General features: G+C 39.9%; 2 protein-coding genes across 3 annotated transcripts in view; one reads left to right on the forward strand and one right to left on the reverse strand.

Annotated features, from left to right (window-relative positions):
• On the forward strand, nucleotides 1-5,660 carry znf518a (zinc finger protein 518A). Its single transcript, XM_004554551.4, has 3 exons — nucleotides 1-219; nucleotides 1,012-3,235; nucleotides 3,370-5,660. The coding sequence occupies exons 2-3, from the start codon at nucleotides 1,039-1,041 to the stop codon at nucleotides 4,032-4,034; spliced, it is 2,862 nt and encodes a 953-aa protein (XP_004554608.2). The 5' UTR covers nucleotides 1-219; nucleotides 1,012-1,038; the 3' UTR covers nucleotides 4,035-5,660.
• Nucleotides 4,717-18,909, reverse strand: part of blnk (B cell linker) — a 25,715-nt gene continuing 11,522 nt past the window's right edge. Inside the window, exons 1-22 of one of the 2 annotated variants that reach the window (XM_004554550.5) lie at nucleotides 18,529-18,690; nucleotides 18,067-18,132; nucleotides 17,479-17,525; nucleotides 16,455-16,498; nucleotides 16,265-16,376; nucleotides 15,905-15,996; nucleotides 15,747-15,807; nucleotides 15,524-15,586; nucleotides 13,459-13,484; nucleotides 13,334-13,362; nucleotides 12,705-12,761; nucleotides 12,560-12,587; nucleotides 12,424-12,475; nucleotides 9,883-9,931; nucleotides 9,764-9,791; nucleotides 9,573-9,603; nucleotides 9,083-9,158; nucleotides 8,970-8,998; nucleotides 8,845-8,879; nucleotides 8,681-8,764; nucleotides 8,440-8,595; nucleotides 4,717-6,597 (exon numbers count right to left, since the gene is read on the reverse strand). In XM_004554550.5, coding sequence (XP_004554607.3) covers nucleotides 6,481-6,597; nucleotides 8,440-8,595; nucleotides 8,681-8,764; nucleotides 8,845-8,879; nucleotides 8,970-8,998; nucleotides 9,083-9,158; nucleotides 9,573-9,603; nucleotides 9,764-9,791; nucleotides 9,883-9,931; nucleotides 12,424-12,475; nucleotides 12,560-12,587; nucleotides 12,705-12,761; nucleotides 13,334-13,362; nucleotides 13,459-13,484; nucleotides 15,524-15,586; nucleotides 15,747-15,807; nucleotides 15,905-15,996; nucleotides 16,265-16,376; nucleotides 16,455-16,498; nucleotides 17,479-17,525; nucleotides 18,067-18,132; nucleotides 18,529-18,581 — 1,335 coding nt within the window. In that variant the 5' untranslated portion in view covers nucleotides 18,582-18,690 and the 3' untranslated portion in view covers nucleotides 4,717-6,480. Of the gene's footprint in view, nucleotides 6,598-8,439; nucleotides 8,596-8,680; nucleotides 8,765-8,844; nucleotides 8,880-8,969; nucleotides 8,999-9,082; nucleotides 9,159-9,572; nucleotides 9,604-9,763; nucleotides 9,792-9,882; nucleotides 9,932-12,423; nucleotides 12,476-12,559; nucleotides 12,588-12,704; nucleotides 12,762-13,333; nucleotides 13,363-13,458; nucleotides 13,485-15,523; nucleotides 15,587-15,746; nucleotides 15,808-15,904; nucleotides 15,997-16,264; nucleotides 16,377-16,454; nucleotides 16,499-17,478; nucleotides 17,526-18,066; nucleotides 18,133-18,528; nucleotides 18,691-18,909 lie in introns of those variants that run through there. The other variant, XM_004554549.5, reaches the window with a different exon arrangement.

Below are 18,909 nucleotides of genomic sequence, written 5' to 3' on the forward strand. Positions count from 1 at the left end.
GCAGAAGTTTTTTTTTTTTTTTTTAAACTACGCTACGTGGGCACACTGAGAGCTGTTTTCCCCATTAAATCAGCTCGGCGTCTGTGCTTAGCTGTAGGCCCGGGACAGGACGGAGGCACCCGGCTAAAGGCTAAAAGCAGCTCAGAGGCTGTAATCCCCGGATGAAAAACCATCATGGCTGCCACTCGCTGAGCTGTCAAGCTCTCCACAAAAGAAAAGGTAAAAAAAAGAAAAAAAAAGAAAAAAATTCAGAGACTACTAGTTAAACAGCTACGGCTTTATTAATGATTTATTCAACCGCTCGGGTCTTTGTGCAGTAAAAAGTCGACGCGAGATGAATAAACGGATGCGGTGTAACTTTGTTGGCACGCTTTGTATCCCTCAAGTTATTCCGTCTTTGTAAGCTCTTCTGCGTCACGTTAATTCAAATCAGTTAAACGCCGCCTCAGTTTTAACAGTTAGCTTGGTCACCAAATTAAAAACACTCCTGTTTGTGCGATAGTGGAGAGACTCGGGTGCTACGGTTTTGTCTAACTTTATTCCCGAGGCGGTCGTTGTCTCTCTACAAAGCGAGTCTTGTCACTTTGTTGTGGTCAAGTCAAACTGCACAATGGCCGCGCAGCACCCCTCTGTTTAATCTGCTAAAAAGTGCTAGCTCAGTCTATTCTTGTTTATGTGCGTCATTTATTTAATTTTTTGAGTCGAGAGGGATGTTTTTAGCTGCATCGCTTAGCATAGCACATATATGCTGGGTTTATGCAGTGCATGAAAGTTCATAAATGGAGCAGGTGGGTTTCCTGCACCTGGTAGTCGCAAATAGTTTATTATTATTGTACCATATGTGTAATTTTACATCCAGGTAGACACAGTTTGAACCATGGCCAGCAACAGGTGGACTTGTATTAAATTAGGATGCAGAGCAGGACAGTGAATGCAGCAGCTGTAAAATGATGAAGCACAGAGAATAAAGTACAGTATGACCAAATTGCTTGTGTTTTTCTGCACTTTCAGAAATCTGGAAAAAAACAAAATAAAACCATGGATTCGGTGGGTATCTGCACAGCTACATCTGCAGGAGATAATAAACAGCGTACCAACAATAAGAACAGAGACCGCCACAAACAGCTCCACCTCAGGAAGAATGCCGTTCAGCCCCTAGCTATGCAAAATGAAGATAAGCGTGGACCAAAAAAGATATCAGAGGAGTGGGAGCAGAGCACAGTGCGGCCTTCATCAAAGAAGCCCTCGCAGGAAGTGCCGCAAAGCCAGTGCGGGACAAATAACCATGGGAATGCGCTCCGGTTCACCTGCTCTCAGTGCAGTGACAATTTGGAATATGTTCCCAAAGACTTAATGAGACACTTTGAGGAAAAACACAGAGGGATTGCCCCATTTTTTTCCTGTCATGTATGTAGTTTTAGCACAGACAAGTTCTCCTATCTTCAGGTCCACCTATTAAGCCACAAAGACACTTTTTCTAGCTGCAGCATATGCAATGATGACATTAGACGCACATGGCCTGAATTCAGTGCTCACCTGACTGCGTATCACTGCCCAAACGGCAAATACTCATGTGAAATGTGCCAGAAATTCTCCACAGGTGATGTTAGAGTATTTTTAGAGCATGTGTACATACATAATTTGGACCTGGAAGGAGCCGATGATCTGTTGGTGCAAACAAAGGACGTGAATCAGCTATCAACTACTCAAAGGTTACACTGTCATCTCTGTGGCTTTGAGGCATCTCAGAAATGGTTGATAACTAAGCACATTAAGACTGCCCATATGTGCCAAAATGGCAACCAGAAGAAAAAAAGGAAGGCGGTTCATTCTCTAGCAATACAACCAAATGATACAATCCCCAATGTGAAGCCCAGAACAAGAAGTGCAGTTAGGGAAATGCGCTGGCTGACGCCGGACTGCCTTTCTCTGCCCGGGAAAGAATTCTTGGATAAATACTGCCATCTGTCAGATCCACAAACGACACTAGAGGAGACTCAAAAGTTTCTGATGAAATCTGTTGCAGGAGAAACCGGTGACCAGAAATGGACCAAGGCCTTGAAAACTGTTCTGTCAAACATCCCGCAAGATATAAATCTTCTCCCCATGCAGGAGAACAGCATCGTGTCATCAGATCTTACTGTTCTGACGCTGAAGAACAAGATAACTGTAGCTCAGAACGGTGCTGCTTACGGCAAAAGGTTGAAAACGGTGGCATCATCAGATAAGGAAGCTGAAAGTGCTGCTGGCGATGCTCAGTGCGTGGTCAACCAAAATGGATGTCACTCGACTTTGAACGAGTGTGCTCCGTGTCTGCATGCTGAAAATAAACTACATAATGATGTCCCGGCATCAGCCCACACTGAGCCAACGGAGTGCACTCGCATCCAGGAAAACCGAGAGAATCAGGAACTAAAGATTGTTCAGGAAACTGAAGAGCATATTAAAAAGCTGGAGGGGCCTGTTTATGGTGATGGCAATCATGTTTCCAGTGATCTGAAGTTGACAAAGGAGGCTGAGGAGCAAATGCCCAAATATAAAGTCATGCCAAAAAACAAGAGGAAATGTCGACGGCGTAAAAGGAAGACCAGGTTTAAAAAAGCAAATAAAAGGTCACCAGAGCTGTCCTTAAAGATAGTATTGAAAAAAAATCCTGTGAAGGACAAGCAGTGGGTGTCACAAACTTCTTTGTCTCCATCAGAGGGCAGTGGCCAGCATGGACTGCAATATCCTCATACGGCAATGGAGGAGACTGTACAGATTGTCCAAACCGTGTGCCCATTAGAAGTACACCAGAAGAAATGGACCAAAGGTTCAGAGACTGAACTCTATGACCAATTTGAAGCCATTAGCTCAATTCAGCAATCAAAGCCAAAAGAGGACTTCACTCCAGGATGCACTGCAAAACCAACAAGTTCTAGAAATATGACTGCAAACACGCCAGATCTACGTGAAGGTTTGATTCCGGCACATCAAGAACTGGAGGGCGATGCAGAGAAGTTGCTGAACTTCATGGAAGTTGACAAGAGCATTTCAGCCCTTTGGATGAGTCCAACAAATCCAAAGGCTGGGTCAGTGACTGAAGCAAGCCTTGAGAATGTAGGGCTTGAGCCATCGCAGAATGGCAGTCGCTACCCTGAGTCGAATGATGAGATGAGTTCTGCTGCTGATGGAGTGACTCCTCAAACCAGCGCCCAGTCTTCCTCTATTTCCCAACCGGCTCTTCCAACACGAGGTAAAATTAGAATTTCTACTTTCTCTACATAAAATGTCTGAAGATTTAATTTCCAACGGCATTTTATTCCCAATATTTGAACTTTGAGTTGTAATTTTAAATATGCTGAGTGTTTTTTACTTTTTATTTTGCAGATAAGATGGGTTCCTGCTGTGGCCCATCTGCAAAGCTGAGTGATCGGAGCATTGAAGGGGTGAAATTTGGAGAAGTACCTGTAGACTCCTTCACAAACATCCTCAACAAAAACCATTCACCTGCTGGTAAAGCCATCCAAGAAGAGCCCTCATCAGCCCCTGGCTGTTGGTGGCAGCCCGTCCCAAAAGATCTGGAGAGGACCTTGAAGTTGGTAGCCTTAAATCCCTCTCAGCTGGTAAAGCGTCCAACAGGAGACCAGCCTGTTGTAGTGCTAAATCATCCCGATGCTGACATTCCTGAGGTGGCCAGGATCATGGAGGTTGTGAACAGGTACAGAGGAGATGTGCAGAAGGTCACACTGTCACGCAGGACTCTGAACGTGCTCTCGGCTTTGAGCAGCGAGCTCCCTGCGGCAGACGACCTAACGGAAGCCGCATGGAGCGGTAAAAACTCAGTGCAGGAAAGGTTCTCTTTGAAGTTCAAACTTCGCAGGTTGAGCAGGAAAAAGTACGAAATGGTGGGCGTGATGTCTCCCAGCAGAGACGTCGTGACGAAGTTTCGCTGCTGGTTTTGTGGCAGGGTCTTCACCAGTCAGGAAATGTGGCTGGCCCACCGGCAGCGGCACCTGATGGAGTGGAATAGGCCAAACTGCGAAAACTCTTAAATGTCGCACACACTGGATTTAAAAAAACAAAACAACCCAAAGCAAACTTAAAATAGTCTGGAAAAAGGTGAATTTGCAATAAGAGAACGCAATAATGGAAACCATTTTTATTTTTACGTTTAAAAGGTTGTTGTTGTTTTTTTCTTCTTCTTTTCTTTGATAAGAATCAAGTCATGCTTCCTGGAGGGTTCACATTCTCAGGGTATTTTTACCTATTGTCTCTCCCAGTCTGAGTAGCTTGATGCACCTCTTTTTGGAGATGAGTGATTATTTGTAAAGCCACAAGGAAGTGGCGTTGATAATTTTGTTCTTTGTTTGTCTTATTGTCTACGCAATAGCTTTATTTAAGGTGACATAAGTACACTGTTGTATGAAATCTTTATAGAACACTGTAATATGTATATTTGCCATACCATCTGTTTTACGGATCAGTTTATGTACGGGTAGGCTATACAGTGTGGTAGCTGTAATATTTATGTTTTTTGGAATGGGTCACAGGGACCCACAAGTTACTCAGATAAACCAAAACTGTGTGTTTAAAACAAAAAAACCAAAACCCCAATAAGCTGTTTTATGAAACATTTATTTATGATACTTCGGTTTAGCCTTTATGTGCTTCCTATATGCGTTTCCTCCCCAGGCCATTAGCAAAATAAGTGTATTTGCTTTTTTTTTTTCCCCCCCCCTTTTGTGTAAACTCCAAATTATGTTCCAATATAGTATTAACTGCAAGAGAATATTTTGATGCATTTGTTCATGCAGTGGGAGCTAATACACTGAGGACTACTTTCAAAACATACCTGTGTTGTCATGTTCAGTGACAAATTGAGTTCTTAAAAAAAAAAATCAAACCTAGATTTTTGAACTTAAATAGGCCTCGATGATCTGATCATGATTTTTATTTAATTAAATTTTTTTTGGTCCTCCGTGCATTTCCTCTGTTTGACTTGAAATGATGATAATCTTATCCTTTGATTGCACTATGAAAGCAGGATATACATTTCCCGTTACCTCACCTTATCAGGCCGAAGCCTATGACAATCTCAACCGGTGTCCTACTGTGGCTCGACATTTCCTCATGCAGCCGTGATCCCTCAGTATTCACAGAGAGAAAGAGAGAAACGTGTGCCTGCTGTCTTGTGTTTGTTTGTGTCTGACTATTGAATGGATGTATGTATATAAATTGTGCATGAATCTCCGTTTCATAAGTGTGAATAATTCTTTTTCAGTTTAGCTTCTGAGATTTATAATTGTACATAGTTCTGCTAGAGGTACAAAATATTATATAACCTGAGAATTTTTCACAAAGTGCCTAGGAATTATTTTTATGCAACAAATGTACACGAGTGTGATAGCATTACATATTGAAGAGAGAATAAATGGAAGACTTTGTAAGTTCCTGGTGGCATTTTGTTGTGACTGAATATACGAGACAAAAGTTTTTTTTATTAAAACCAAATATACAACCTTGTAGAAATTGCTCCTTGAAGTATTGCTATCATAAACCTACTGCTTCCTGCTTCTTTCTGCTCACAGCAAAGCTGTCTCATTCCTTGATTCATTTTAAAACACTGTTTACCAACTGAGCATTAAAAAAAAAGTGAATAAAACATGAGTTTAAAAGTTCTCTGTGTCTGTGCTACTTCAGCTCTGCATGGCCATCAGTGCAGGCAGGTCCAGTGTGCAGTCCTTCCACCATTGAAGAAGGGGAAAAAGATAATGGGGCTGCTGCTCCTGCACAACATCCTAACCACAGATTAAGGGTTGGGATGGGTTTGAATTTGTGTTGTCTGGCTCACACGCTTATTGAAATCCCATTGCGTGCTCCTGCGGTTTATTCTGAACCTGGTTGGTGTCCCCTGTAGAGCTCAAAGTCCAGCTCTAGACACATTCTAGTATTCTGTGTACGTTATTTATGCCAATTCGGCAAGTTATAATTGTAGATTTACAATTCAAGGTGTCATTGTGGACAGTAGAAAAAGGATTGCTTTTCACACACAGTTCTTAGTCAGTTTGGCAGAAATGCATACATAAAATCATATATCATATAGTGTCAGACCACTTGATGCTGCATTAGGTCAAAAGGAAAAAAAGAATTATCACAAGTAGGAATTCTGTCAAGATAAGTTCTCAGAAAATTGGGGAAAGACGATTCATTATCAGTGTAACACTGTAATGTCACATCACTCGCCAGGGTGTCAATCTAAATAATCTTTAACATAACACGATGGAAGCTTCCGTGTTGGTGAGGTTCTCATGCACGCCCGCACTGGGTGACTCCTGTGCTTGTTTTGAAACAATCAAGCTCTGCACTCGGGTGTGTTTCAAACCTGCCTTTTTAAGTGACAGAGCAACAGCCCCCAGTGACCTCTGTAAAGTCAGCAAACACAGTGGACCGAGTCGCTCGGCACCAATCACTCTGCTGTTTGGAGTCACCGAGGGTCGCCTAGGGCTTCACTGGGTAGCATAACTTGGTGGCTTCTTTGGCATTGCTCTGACTGTCAATCAGCACCAGGGGGTTTCTCTGGTGGTTCTCAATGATCTTAGAGATGCTGCTGAAGTGCTGCAATGAGAAAAAAACCCCCCACAAAGGAGAATATTCTGTTAGACTAAAGGAAAATGTTTACAGCATTAGGATGAGGCTTGAGATCATTTTAACCCTGTCCACCACTGTGTAGGTCTCTGTGTTAGGACATGGCCTTGTCTTTATGCGTGCATGTTGATGCCATTTTTGAAAACGTATTTGAATATGGCACATTTTACAACGATGCTGCCTAAAGACAAAAATATATCTATTCCCAAAATGCTGACTTAAAGTAATTTAATTATATGCAAGTTTTTCATGTAGTTTTGTTACGTAAGTATAATGTGAAATGCTACATTTAATGGAATCGATTCCATTGATCAAGTGGAAGTAAAAGGTTCTTGAGGTTTGCAGGAGTTTTTTTTTAAATCTCATGCTGGCCAGATCTCATGATGAGCAGGATTTCGGAATTTTCATAAGACTCTCATATCATTGCTCTTTTTTGGCCACAGACTTGTGGCACTATAAATTAATGGTAAGGGTAAATGGACTGGTACTTATGTGTTGCCTTTCTACTCAATTTAAGCAATCAAAACACTTTCTACAAGTGTAATTCACTCAGTCACACACATTCATACAGCTCTTATCTATGTCTAAGAACCTTTTTCTAACATTCACACACAAACCTGATGCTTTGACTAATGGACTGCGGATTAACCTACCAACAATCTGATTGGTAAATACTACTATCTACTATCTAACCACAGCGGCCAACTTCACGAATCACTGGATGACCCTTTAGGTGAAAAAACAAGCTGACAGGTAGAAAGCGTTTTAATAATAATAATAATAATAATGTCTACAGTTTGTAGGCCCTGGGGCCAGGTGAGTTAAATGAACTTGTTAAAAAAGGCTTTAATATGGGACCTTTCATTTAGGAAGTTTATTCAAAAGGGAAATTTGCAAAAAAGGTGATTCGTTTTTTAAGAAGACAGTCATAGTGTTGTTGTTTCTTTAATATGAGTCTAATAATTATTAATAAAGCAGGGTACCTTTCTAATTCATAACACTACTGATTAAATTGGAAAATCTTTTTGGTTTATGTAGCTTGAAAAAGGAATAATTTCCCCTAGCTTTTGCCTGACACGCAAGAGCCCACGAGGACTCACAAGCCAATACACCTCTGGTGCTGGTCCTAAGCCCAGATGAAAGGGTAGGGTTTCATCATCAGGTAGGACAGCCAGCACAGAACCTGTGCCAAATCAGCTAGGCAGATCATTTGCTTGGGAAAATGATATCTTTGGGTAAGACACAAACCCAAGTTGCTCTCGATGCATCCATCAGAGCATAAATGTGTGTGAACATTAGATAAAAAACACTTACGTAGGAAAACGCACAGAAAAATATGCTTGTGTGAATGAGGCAAGTTGTATAAGGTGTTTAGGTAGTGTAGAAAAACACTATATAAAAAATCTGTCCATTTACCGTAAACGCTGTAAGTAAGCAGAAAATTTCCAAACATTTTGAAAAGTAGACGTTTAAATAACAAAATGAATTCTAACCGAATTCCCAGATATAGCCACGTTTCTTTAGCATTTACGCTACTACTATTGTGCATGCTTACTATCCTCATCCTATTTAGAATTTCTTAAATGTGGGTTAAATGAAGCATAAAGTATATCTGTTGTTATTTATTGTACCAAGTAGTGCAGTAAATAGTAAGTTTTGTGGTATTTGCCACACTAATGTGTTACCTGTAAAGTGTTGGGCACTGTTAGTGTCACAATTCTGACAAACAGCAGCCTAGACAGGCATAAAAGGGCTCTTACTAAAGTACAGATACACTTAAACTGAACAGACCTATCAAAGACGTATATTTACCTCTTCCCCTTTCTTCTCTCTTCCCAGAGCATACTGCTGAGTGCTTGGTATATAGCGGATTGGGATGTTGTACACTCTGCCATTGTAAAACACCACTAACGTATACGGCTGCTGTGCGTCATGACCAGAGCTCTTTCTCACCATAAATGCTCCGTCCTGAAACAGAAAAAGCTCAGAGTCAAACCCAGATTACAAAAATGACGGCTCAGCAGCTCTCTCTTCTCACCAAGAAGATTCTCACTTTATTCAAGCGAAACAAGGCATCGTCAGCAGTTTTTCGGTCGCACCCACTGGCATACCAGGGTTTCCTATAGATGTCTGCATCCTGAAATAAAGTGAAGGGAAATGAGGGTTACAAATATATTATGAAAAACATCTTTGCAGTCTACTGTTTTAAGAGCACACCTTATCTTGATCTCCTGTGTCATTTTCATGAGGCTCTGCGAAAATAAAGAATTTATGTCATTTTACATTGAAGTGCAAAATTCCCGTGTACGTGGATGTTAGACACAAGGGGGGCCCACACTTACTTGGGGAGGTAAACTGTGGAATAGGAATTCTGCAAGACAGAGTCCACAAACAGAGCAGACGTCAGTGAGTGCACAGTACAAAGCTGTGCTTAAAGACATTTTTTACCACTTACTTTGGTCGCTGAAAGTCCAGTGTAAAGGCTTTTGGAGGAGTCTTCTGTTCATTATGAGCCAAAGGCAGTGTTTTGCCTTGAAAAATACAGACATGCTGAAATTAGTCTGCTTACTGTTTAGGTATAAGTAGAAAATAAAGATAATTTTTCAGTAATCAGCAGTTTGTAAAATTTGTCAACAAAGCATTTTCAGTCTGTATATTTAAGTCCTTATAACTGGAATAGATTTAATGTGAAAAATCTGTAAATGACGGTAAAATCTACTACAGTCCAACTCGTCTGTCATTCTTATGCACTGTCTGTACTGCTCGTGTGCTTCTGCAATTAAGTGATAATGGGAAAGCAAGTGGAAACCACAGAGGAAATGAGATGTGTGCTAAAGCTGTGCACACAATTATGGAAGCAGATTGCACTAATTGGCTGATTGTCCAGTGTTTATTAAAGGCTCAGTCAGGTGTGGCTAATAATGGGAGTTAATTAAAATACTTACTTTCACAGTCCTTTGCTTTTAAATCTGGCCTCTGGAATGAAAGTCATATTTAGTATTTCTTTCACCGTCATCAGTGAAAGTGTGTAATGTTGACAGGGATGAGTGTATTATATGAAAAACTAGACATTTAATCAGATAATTATAATATTCTAACATTGTTTGCATTGCTTTCATTTAAATTAAATTCCTACCGGTCCTAGAGGTGGTTTTGGTGACCTCCTGTGGAAAACAATGAAATGATCACTTATTCTATTCTTTGAGCTCATAGCTTTATGTTAACTGAAATAATGTTAGGGTAAGTGATGCTTACTCTCTGGGTATAGGTTTAGGTAGACGTGGAGGACGATTCCTCCCAGGACCTAGAAGAGCAAATACAAAGCAGTTATATGAGTGTATTACTGGGTTCCCTATACAGTATAAATGCTAGTTATGTCAGTATTTTTGAAATTATAAATTAGTCATTCCATCGTAGAAAAGTTATTTGTCACTTGAGAGTGGCGTTCTTTACACCACTGCATCTGACGCTTTTTACTTGGCCTGATCTTGACTAATACGAATGACCTGAACTGCAACCTTTGATCCTGTTTGTGGTGTAATGCCTTTTGTAGCAGTTCAATGGATTAACTTACAGATAGTAAGGATTACAGTGGTACTCCTTAAAAGGTTTGTGCTTCAACTTTGTTGAGTGAAAGTCTAGTATCATATCAGTATTCAAAGGAGCTTGCAAAGAAAAGCGTAACAATGTGGTGTATGTTAACAATGTGGTGTATGCTGTACAGTGCAGCGAGGAATGCCCAGACCTCTACATTGGAGAGACCAAACAGCCACTTCACAAGCGCATGGCATAACATAGAAGAGCCACCTCCACAGGACAAGACTCAGCAGTCCATCTGCAGCTTAAGGATAAAGGACACTCTTTCGAGGATGCCAAGGTTCCCATTTTGGACAGAGAGGACAGATGGTTTGAAAGAGGAGTGAAAGAAGCATCTATGTCCACTGTGAGCGACCATCTTTGAACAGAGGCGGTGGTTTACGACACCAACTGTCTGCCATCTATAATCCAGTTTTGAGATCCCTCCCCAGACGCCTGAACGCCCACTCACATCCTGGGCCATCTGACCTCAGGAATTCGCATGATAAGGTGGGGCCAGGTTTCACAATGAGTTCACCTGAAACCCTGGCTGATTGTGAGCCACACCCATTTTCACACCTTGGCTCAGGCAATTAGAGGATCATCAGGGGGTCCTTTTGTCCCTCTGTGGGGGGAAACTCCCACTAGGTTTATATCTGGGACTCTCCACCATTTGACCTTAGAACTGAAGAAGCTTCTCGGATGAGAGGTGAAACGTCTTCAAGCAACTTAAAGAAGTCCAGATGCTTTTCTTTGCAAGCTCCTTTGACTACGATGACCTGGATGACCTTCACAGACATATCATATCAGTATGTTTGCGTCTGTAACTGTACCATGTTTGGGTGTAGCTTTCTACTGAGCTTGCTAGTGTTAGCTTAGCACTCAAGCCACCTGTATATGGAAAGTTCTGGCCCTAAAAACCAACGTGGCAGCAGCCAAAATGCTAAAATAAAAAATTTGTTCATAAAGGTCACAAAGACCTGAAAGCCCACTGATGACACCCAAAGTGTCAAAATTGACAGAATTATTTCCATAGCTAAGAAGCACCCATTATTTACACTATGTAGGCGGTGTAACATTGGAAAATTGTAAATTCAAGAGACACCTTCATTAATGCAAATACAGTGGGTTACAACAAAGTGCTAACCTTTGGCTATACTAAAGAGCAAGAAGGCCAGATCATACTTGCTAGAAAACATCTAAAAGAGCCTGCATGGCACTAAAATCAGTTATTTGGACAGATTAAACTGCGATGAATTCGTATAAGAAAGATCAGAAGAAAAAAGTATGAAGATGGAGAGAAACAGCTGGGATCCAAGCATGCCACATTATTTGTCACACTTGGTGGAGGCAATGTTATGGCATGGTCATGCATGGCTGCCAGTGGAAATGGGTCACTAGTGTTTTTTGATGATGTGACTATAGAAGTAACAGGATGATTGTGATGTGTAGAGGACTGGCTATACTCTCAGATTGAGCCAAATGCTAAAAAACACCTCACAGTGCAAATGGATAATCACCCAGACCATACTGCAAAAGCAACTCAAGAGGTTCTCAAGGCAAAAACTTGGTATATTCTTCGAATGTCAAGTGAGTTGCATGATCCCAACCTAATAAAGCATATATTTCAGTTACTGAAGATAGATCAGAGTGAAAAAATGAACAAATAGGCAACAAATTACAGTGGCAAAGCATCTTAAAGGAATAAACACAGCATTTGGTGATGTTTGTGGTTTCTAGCCTAATGGGAAAATTAAATTAAAGATTTTAATCCAAGTATTGAAATCAATACTTGCATATAAAAAGAGTTTTTCCAAACAATTTTGGATGTTTGAAAAAAATATTTATAAAAATTGCTCTAATTCTTAAATTCTTAGTTAATATATCTTTTTTGTAAAAAACCTTGATTGCACTTTAACATAATTGTTGTTTGGTTTAAAATCCATTGCGGTGGTGTACAGAGGCAAAACTACAAAATGTGTTGCTCTGTCCAATAAGTTATATATACCTAACACAGTGTGCATACAGGCAGTTTGTTCGTAATGATACAGAGTGGGGGACCTTATCATAAAAGGGAACACCTAATCTAAAACTCCATCACTTTGATAAGCAGTGAAACACTTCCAAGGTCTTTCAGGTGAACCCTGCCACAGCAACACTACTAGTACATATTACTGGCCTTTCTGAACAAATAGTTCTTTTATTTCATTTCATACTCACTATCGTCTGGATCGCAAACTTCATATTCATCCCCATCAGTTGTCTCCTGGACCTGCATAATAACAACACCAATCCATTGGTATCCTTCTTAATGTCCAGTATCTTTTATGCGCCTTAAAAATTTGTAATCACTTACATGCGTGGGAGATTTCCTCATGTTCACTCTAAAAAACAAGAAGAAGAAAAAGAAATCTCCAAAACATCACTATACGTCAAATATTAGAATAGAATGTAATGACAAAGTATTGGTCATGCCATAATTTGAGTCTTGGTAGTCGTACCTGGGGCTGGGTTTTGGTGGTAAAGATGATGAGTGTTTTGCTGGGGTTGGACATAATCTAAAAGAAAAATCCAAGGAAATTATTAATAGTTGCAGTCAAAATAATTTCCAAATACTGTTATTTATTTGTTATTTATAACAAGTACTTTATAACAGAGTGCTCAGATAATTTACTCAAGTAAAAGTACCAATATTAAATAAAAGGGGAATTAATGCTCTATATTTAACATCATATTTAGGTACAAGTGTATTAGCCATACACTTAAATTTAGTATAAACAATTCCTTGAAGAGTTAGGCATTAGTGATACATACGCCTGGTTAGTTTTTAGAGTTGCAAAACAGTTTTATGTCTTTGGGGCTTGAAGGGTAGCAAGGTTAGGAACACTGATTTAACATTTAACCACTTGTTATAATATTAAATGCATGTTCTTCAATATATCAAGTCAATAACAAAGTACTGAAAAAGTAAAAGTGTTACAAAAATATGGCAATAAAAAAACTACTATCTAAGAATCTTAATATTACACTTATATACAGTACTTGAGTAAATTTACTTTGTTACATTCCACCACAGATTTGGACGTCTGTCTACATGAATGAATGTAACTCTGGAAAGTATTAAACTAACCTGCTTCCTGGATGAGCTGGAGAATTGTCCTGTGAGGGTAGCATAAAATGCAAACAGTGTTCAGCTTCAAGTATTCAAGTATTCATGTAAAAAATGTGTAATTACATTTTACATAAATGTCCTACCTCTTTGTCAGGAACTTCATAAAAATCTGAAAAATAACCACAGCATCAATTAGGCAGGCAGCAGAACAAAAAAGCCACCTTTTGGTGCTGGTTTACATCGGCCTCTTCGGCTGCTTTTTAACTATCCTTTGCATTTGCATGCATTTACTAATAACCTGTTAAATACAGGAGTCACGACAGAGCTTCTTTTTTGTTCTTGCCTTTAGGCTGGAAAAGCAGATTGACGCAGTTGCGTGTAGTTTGCACAGAAGGTACCAAATAAAACTGTGTGACACTTAAGCCAGAAAAAGAATTTACCATTTACCACTGCTCAGCTGCTCATTCGCATTTGCAGACAAACCGAGTTCTTACATGCAAACTATGGGTCACCGCAGCAATCTGCTATCGACTAAATTACTCACAAGGTTTTTTGTGCAGCACTTTCTTTGTAACACTTATCGCATCTTTCCCTTGTGGGGAGTGGTTTTATTAAAACCAATATTGTGGACAACTCTGAAGCAACTACATAATGTGAGATACATGCCTCTATTCAAAGGGAATAGAGATGTGGTTGAGATGTGGTTGGTTCATTACCCTCTAAGATTTTTTAACTTTTCATCTGAATCCTCCCTTAGTTATGCTGCAATACGTGTAGGCTGCTGGGGGATTCCCATGATGCATAGAGAGGTCTGTGCACTGAATCATACTTATTATCTCTGTCTCTCTTCCACAGCATGTCTTTTATCCTGTCTTCCTTCTCTCACCCCATCGGTCGCAGCAGATGGCCCCGCCCCTCCCTGAGCCTGGTTCTGCTGGGGGTTTCTTCCTGTTAAAAGGGAGTTTTTCCTTCCCAGTGTTGCCAAAGTGCTTGTTCACAGGGGGTCATATGATTGTTGGGTTTTTCCTCTGTATATATTATTGTAGGGGCTACCTTACAATATAAAGCACCTTGAGGTAGCTGTTGTTGTGATTTGGCACTGTATAAATAAAACTGAATTGAATTGAACTGAACTGAATCTAGTGCATAGTGAGGCTCTAATTTTAATAAACTTGATAATGTAGTTTACAAAACACATGCAAAACTTATTTACTACTAAAAAAAATGTAGTAAGATAGAATAACAAAGCAGCCTAGCCTCTAATCGCTAACGTTTTGACAAGTGCCCAAACTAATGTTTTTGCAACAAGAGGTACTAGCACACAACATGTTGTCAAGCTGACATTAGCGTTTAGCAGCAGATACTAATCAAGTACAAAATCATTTACACTTTTTGTTGCATCATCGTATGAGTAAAGTCCCATGACAATGAGGTGCACAGTTTGCACCGCTGCAACTTTACAGCTGGGCTTTGTTCATGATGTTAGTAAAGCCTAACTGCTTGCACATGTAAAATGTATTCACTCAGCAAAGAATGTACATTGCACTTGGCGCAAACCGTTTTAACCCATTAATCTTGCTTTGTAGTACAGTGGTCCCTCGGTATAATGTGGTTCACCTTTTGCGGATTCGCTGTTTCGCAGATTTTTTTTGTGTGTAATTTTGTACGTTTTTTCTCTTTTTTTTCTTTCTTTCTTTTTTTTTAACAGCACATTTTATTCTGCGTTCTGATTGGCTGTAGACCATTGTCAGTCAATCTCGTGCTGTGTCTCCTGCACAGTACAGAATGTGTTCAGCTTGTCAAATTGACATAAATCTTAATAAGCTAGCAGTGTGACTCGGAAGTGCAGTACTCTATGTTTGTTTTATCCCCAACAAACAACAATGTTGACGAGACGTTTTGCACCATCAAAGCAACCGTGGGTGCCTTTGGTTTCATTCTATAATACTGGACTTTTTGTTCTACCAAGGTTAGAACTTTGAAAGTGTTTAAACAAGAGAGAAAAGTGTGAAAATGTTCATGCCTGTGTGAGAAAAGTGTATAAAGTGTGTAGTGAGGGGTTTTACAGCCTTAAAACATCTATAATAATTGTAAAAAATAAAGTTGGCTACTTCGCAGATTTCACTGATCGCGAAATACGTTTAGAACGTAACCCCCGTGATAAACGATGGACCACTGCACACCCCTCTGGCCATGTGCTTTACCCACCGGGACTTGGAGTCCGCTGTGGTAACTTGGGAAGGTCTCTTGTAGCTTTGTTCCCACTGTTCACTGCGTATGAGGAAAAGCATAGAAAGGACTGTTATTATTTTTCCTGTAACTATTTGTATTTTATGTTGTTTTCTGGTTTAATTCAAATTCCAGCTGTTATTCAGCATATTGCAAAGCACAGATCTTTTTTTTTCTTCTCTATGTTTGACTTGTAGCTTACTGCTAGGATTCTCTGAAGGTTCTATATAGTTGTCATTGTCCTCTGGATTTATGTAGTCCTCCTAAAAAGCAACAGAGACAACATCCCCACATTCGTTGGAAGATATTTTAAAATATGTAGTGAAATGTAACTGAAATGACACATCAAAGTGGCCTTACTTCATCACTTCCCACGTTTGGGGGTTCAGGGGGTAGCTCTTTGAACTTAGTTGGGCGGAGGGGCTTCTTGGGTGGCCGCTTGGGCGGGCTGTCTGAAAAGGAGAAGCAGAACCAGAAAAAGGGACATCATTTGCATGGAGACAGCTTGGTGTATTGCAACTCAATGTGTGTTTGTCACACTTCTGCAGAAATGTAGGGATGACTGCAAAAGAGTGAGTTTCAAGGCTATAGAAACTTTATAAAAAGAAGTCAACATTGCGTAAATTTTCAAAAGCATCATCAGTGAAACAAACAAAAAAAAAAGCAAAGAAAAAAAAAGCATGTATGTATAGTGACAAAAAAGGTCAAAGGACTACTGACCGACATACTCGCCCCTTGGGAAGGAACCAGAGGGAGGTGCGGTGAAGACTCTGTGGCTAGGAGGAGGTTCGTAGCTGTCATCATCACGTGGATCCTCATATGTGTCATTGTCCTGGAATAAACACGCTTTTAATAGCAAGCGTATCAGCAAGTGTAAGAATCATTTAAAATGAGCATTTTTCTAACTTACGTAATCAGAATCCGACAGCTGATCGTCGCTTTCCCTGTGGTCATCTGTAAACACAGAGGTTTAAGGCATTTTCGTAACAAAGAGGAAGAAATCAAGATGTGGAAACGCAATCGTTGCTGTTATTAAAGCCAAATTTCTAAAAACAGTAAAACCTGGCAACCAACGAAACTCAGCAGGTGTTAGAGCACAATTTTAGAGTAAAACCTCAAAACTCAGTGTTTCGGTTGTGGAGCCAGTGATGTGTGTCTCCTCACCTCTTGAACTGTAGACTAAAGTCTCTCAGTCGTTTAAAATGATGCAATTTTATCATTCTGTACTTTTACACTTTACTTTTGTGTAAGTTTTATACAATTAAGCAAAGAGGTTATCAAGCCAATATCTGAAAACAGGTGATCTGACTGAGCTGCAGTTTGTTTAATAGTAAATTTGTACCTTCAAGCATGGACACGGAGGCAAAAAAATCAAAGATGTACGTTAAAAAATAACAATCCAGCCTGATGACTTGTAATTCAGATGTAAATGTTTATGTCTAATGTGGTGATAGAGTTCAGGAGATTATTTCATAGAAAGCTAGCAGGTATCGGCAAATCAAAACTGGAGAGTGATAGCAAACTTCTCTTCTTTCAAAATGTCAAATTTGTGTTTCTAGAGTTAAAAATACATATGGCTGTATGTGTACAGATTGATTTCTTTAAAAGTTTCCATTCCTACAGTTGCACAAAGGAGACACGTGGGACAAAGTCTGAAACCCCCACGCTGTACAAAAAATAAAAATCCCGTCCAAGAGCATCAGAAGTCAAAAGAAACTTTGTGAGTCTTAATGAGATGAGTCAGAAACGTCAAAGTTATTTTTTTTTTTGTAGCAAGTGTCCCATTGATGTTTCTGTACTGGGATAGGAATAACACAAGGAGCCCCGCTCAGGTGAATCTTTGTGCCCTGTACAGACATGTAGATTACAGTGACCTGTAATCTACATGTCTGATTCCTTCAGTGTACTATATGGGCTAATGACTCAGTTCTTACCTCTGTAGTCTCTCGCCGGTACTGTGGGCACCGGTTTGTTTGTCAGCCTGTCTCACACACACACACACACACACACACACACACACACACACACACACACACACACACACACACACACACACACGCTGTCATTAGACAACTCGGCAGTGGAACAAAGTGCACTCATTGACCACTTAAACTTAAGCAAATGTGTGTTCACTTCATGAAGGCTGTAAAACCACAAAAGGATGACACGCACAAATGCAGTTAGCAGTCTTTTGCAAACATAAGACACGAGTTGAATAAATGGCCTTTGTGTGTCAGTTTCTATCCTTAGCGTGTTTTGAGGGGACTCATTTCAGGAAAGGAAAGTGAGAGAGATGCCATCTGTTTTAGTTATTTTTGCTTTGCGTCTCTTTTTCCAACGGTTGTGAAAGAGGAATCGACATTCTCCACTGGTGCATGTACACAAACCGCATGGACTTTTTTTTTCTTTTGCTTTTAGATCACCAGGCTTTTCTTTTCTTTGACTGTAGCAGGACAGATAAATTGATCAACTGTGTAACTTTCCCATGCAGAAAATCAAAGCTTTCATTCTAAGAAACTGACCTTTTTAGTTTATTCAGGAAGCTGCCATCATTTTTCTTGATATCTTGAACGATCTTCTGAAGCTGCCTGGAACGCAAACATAAGGTTTCATACAGAAGTCATAAATAAATGCAGTTGTACATGCACATGTAATTTGTCTTGTTTCTCAGCTTTAAAAAGTACTTTCCAAAGAAGCATTCACATAAGTTCCTCATTTCACTTTTCCAGACAGAGTTTAGAGGCATTTTGCTGAATACAATGAATACAAGTCTATATGGACATTTTTGTAGTTTTACAGTGTTTTGTAATGAATTGCAGAACATATTACCAAGCAGAACATAAAAAAGATACATAAAAAAAATCATAGCTTTGTTTTTCTTTTTTTTGTTGCTAATTATACTCCTTGTACATTTGAAACAAACTAAAAATTGGCTTAAAGCAACAACGCTCACGCGAAATTTACAACAAAACCCATCTTCTTACCGGATCTTTGCTGTGGCAGGAGCAGCCAGTTTACCTAACGTATCCATGTTCATGTTTGATCCAAAAGTTTACATTTTTCGGGCCACATTCCTGTCATGTGGTAAAGGTCGACTGCCGAATTTTTCGCAGAATTGTAAATGAACCCTGCCTTTGTTTAGTCACGTCCTTCTCACACAGGGGAGGGAATTTGCTCGAGCCACCTCTGTCAGACAAATCACTTCTCTTTTCCACTCCCCTTCACACACACACACACACACACACACACACACACACACACACACACACACACACACACACACACACACACACACACACTCTCAAAAAGTGTGAGAGTGTCTTACATCACATCTGCCTTGACTCACTTCAATTCCACCCTTCCAA

The sequence above is a fragment of the Maylandia zebra genome, linkage group LG13 (genome assembly GCF_041146795.1).
Source record: "Maylandia zebra isolate NMK-2024a linkage group LG13, Mzebra_GT3a, whole genome shotgun sequence".
Classification (NCBI taxonomy): Eukaryota; Metazoa; Chordata; class Actinopteri; order Cichliformes; family Cichlidae; genus Maylandia; species Maylandia zebra.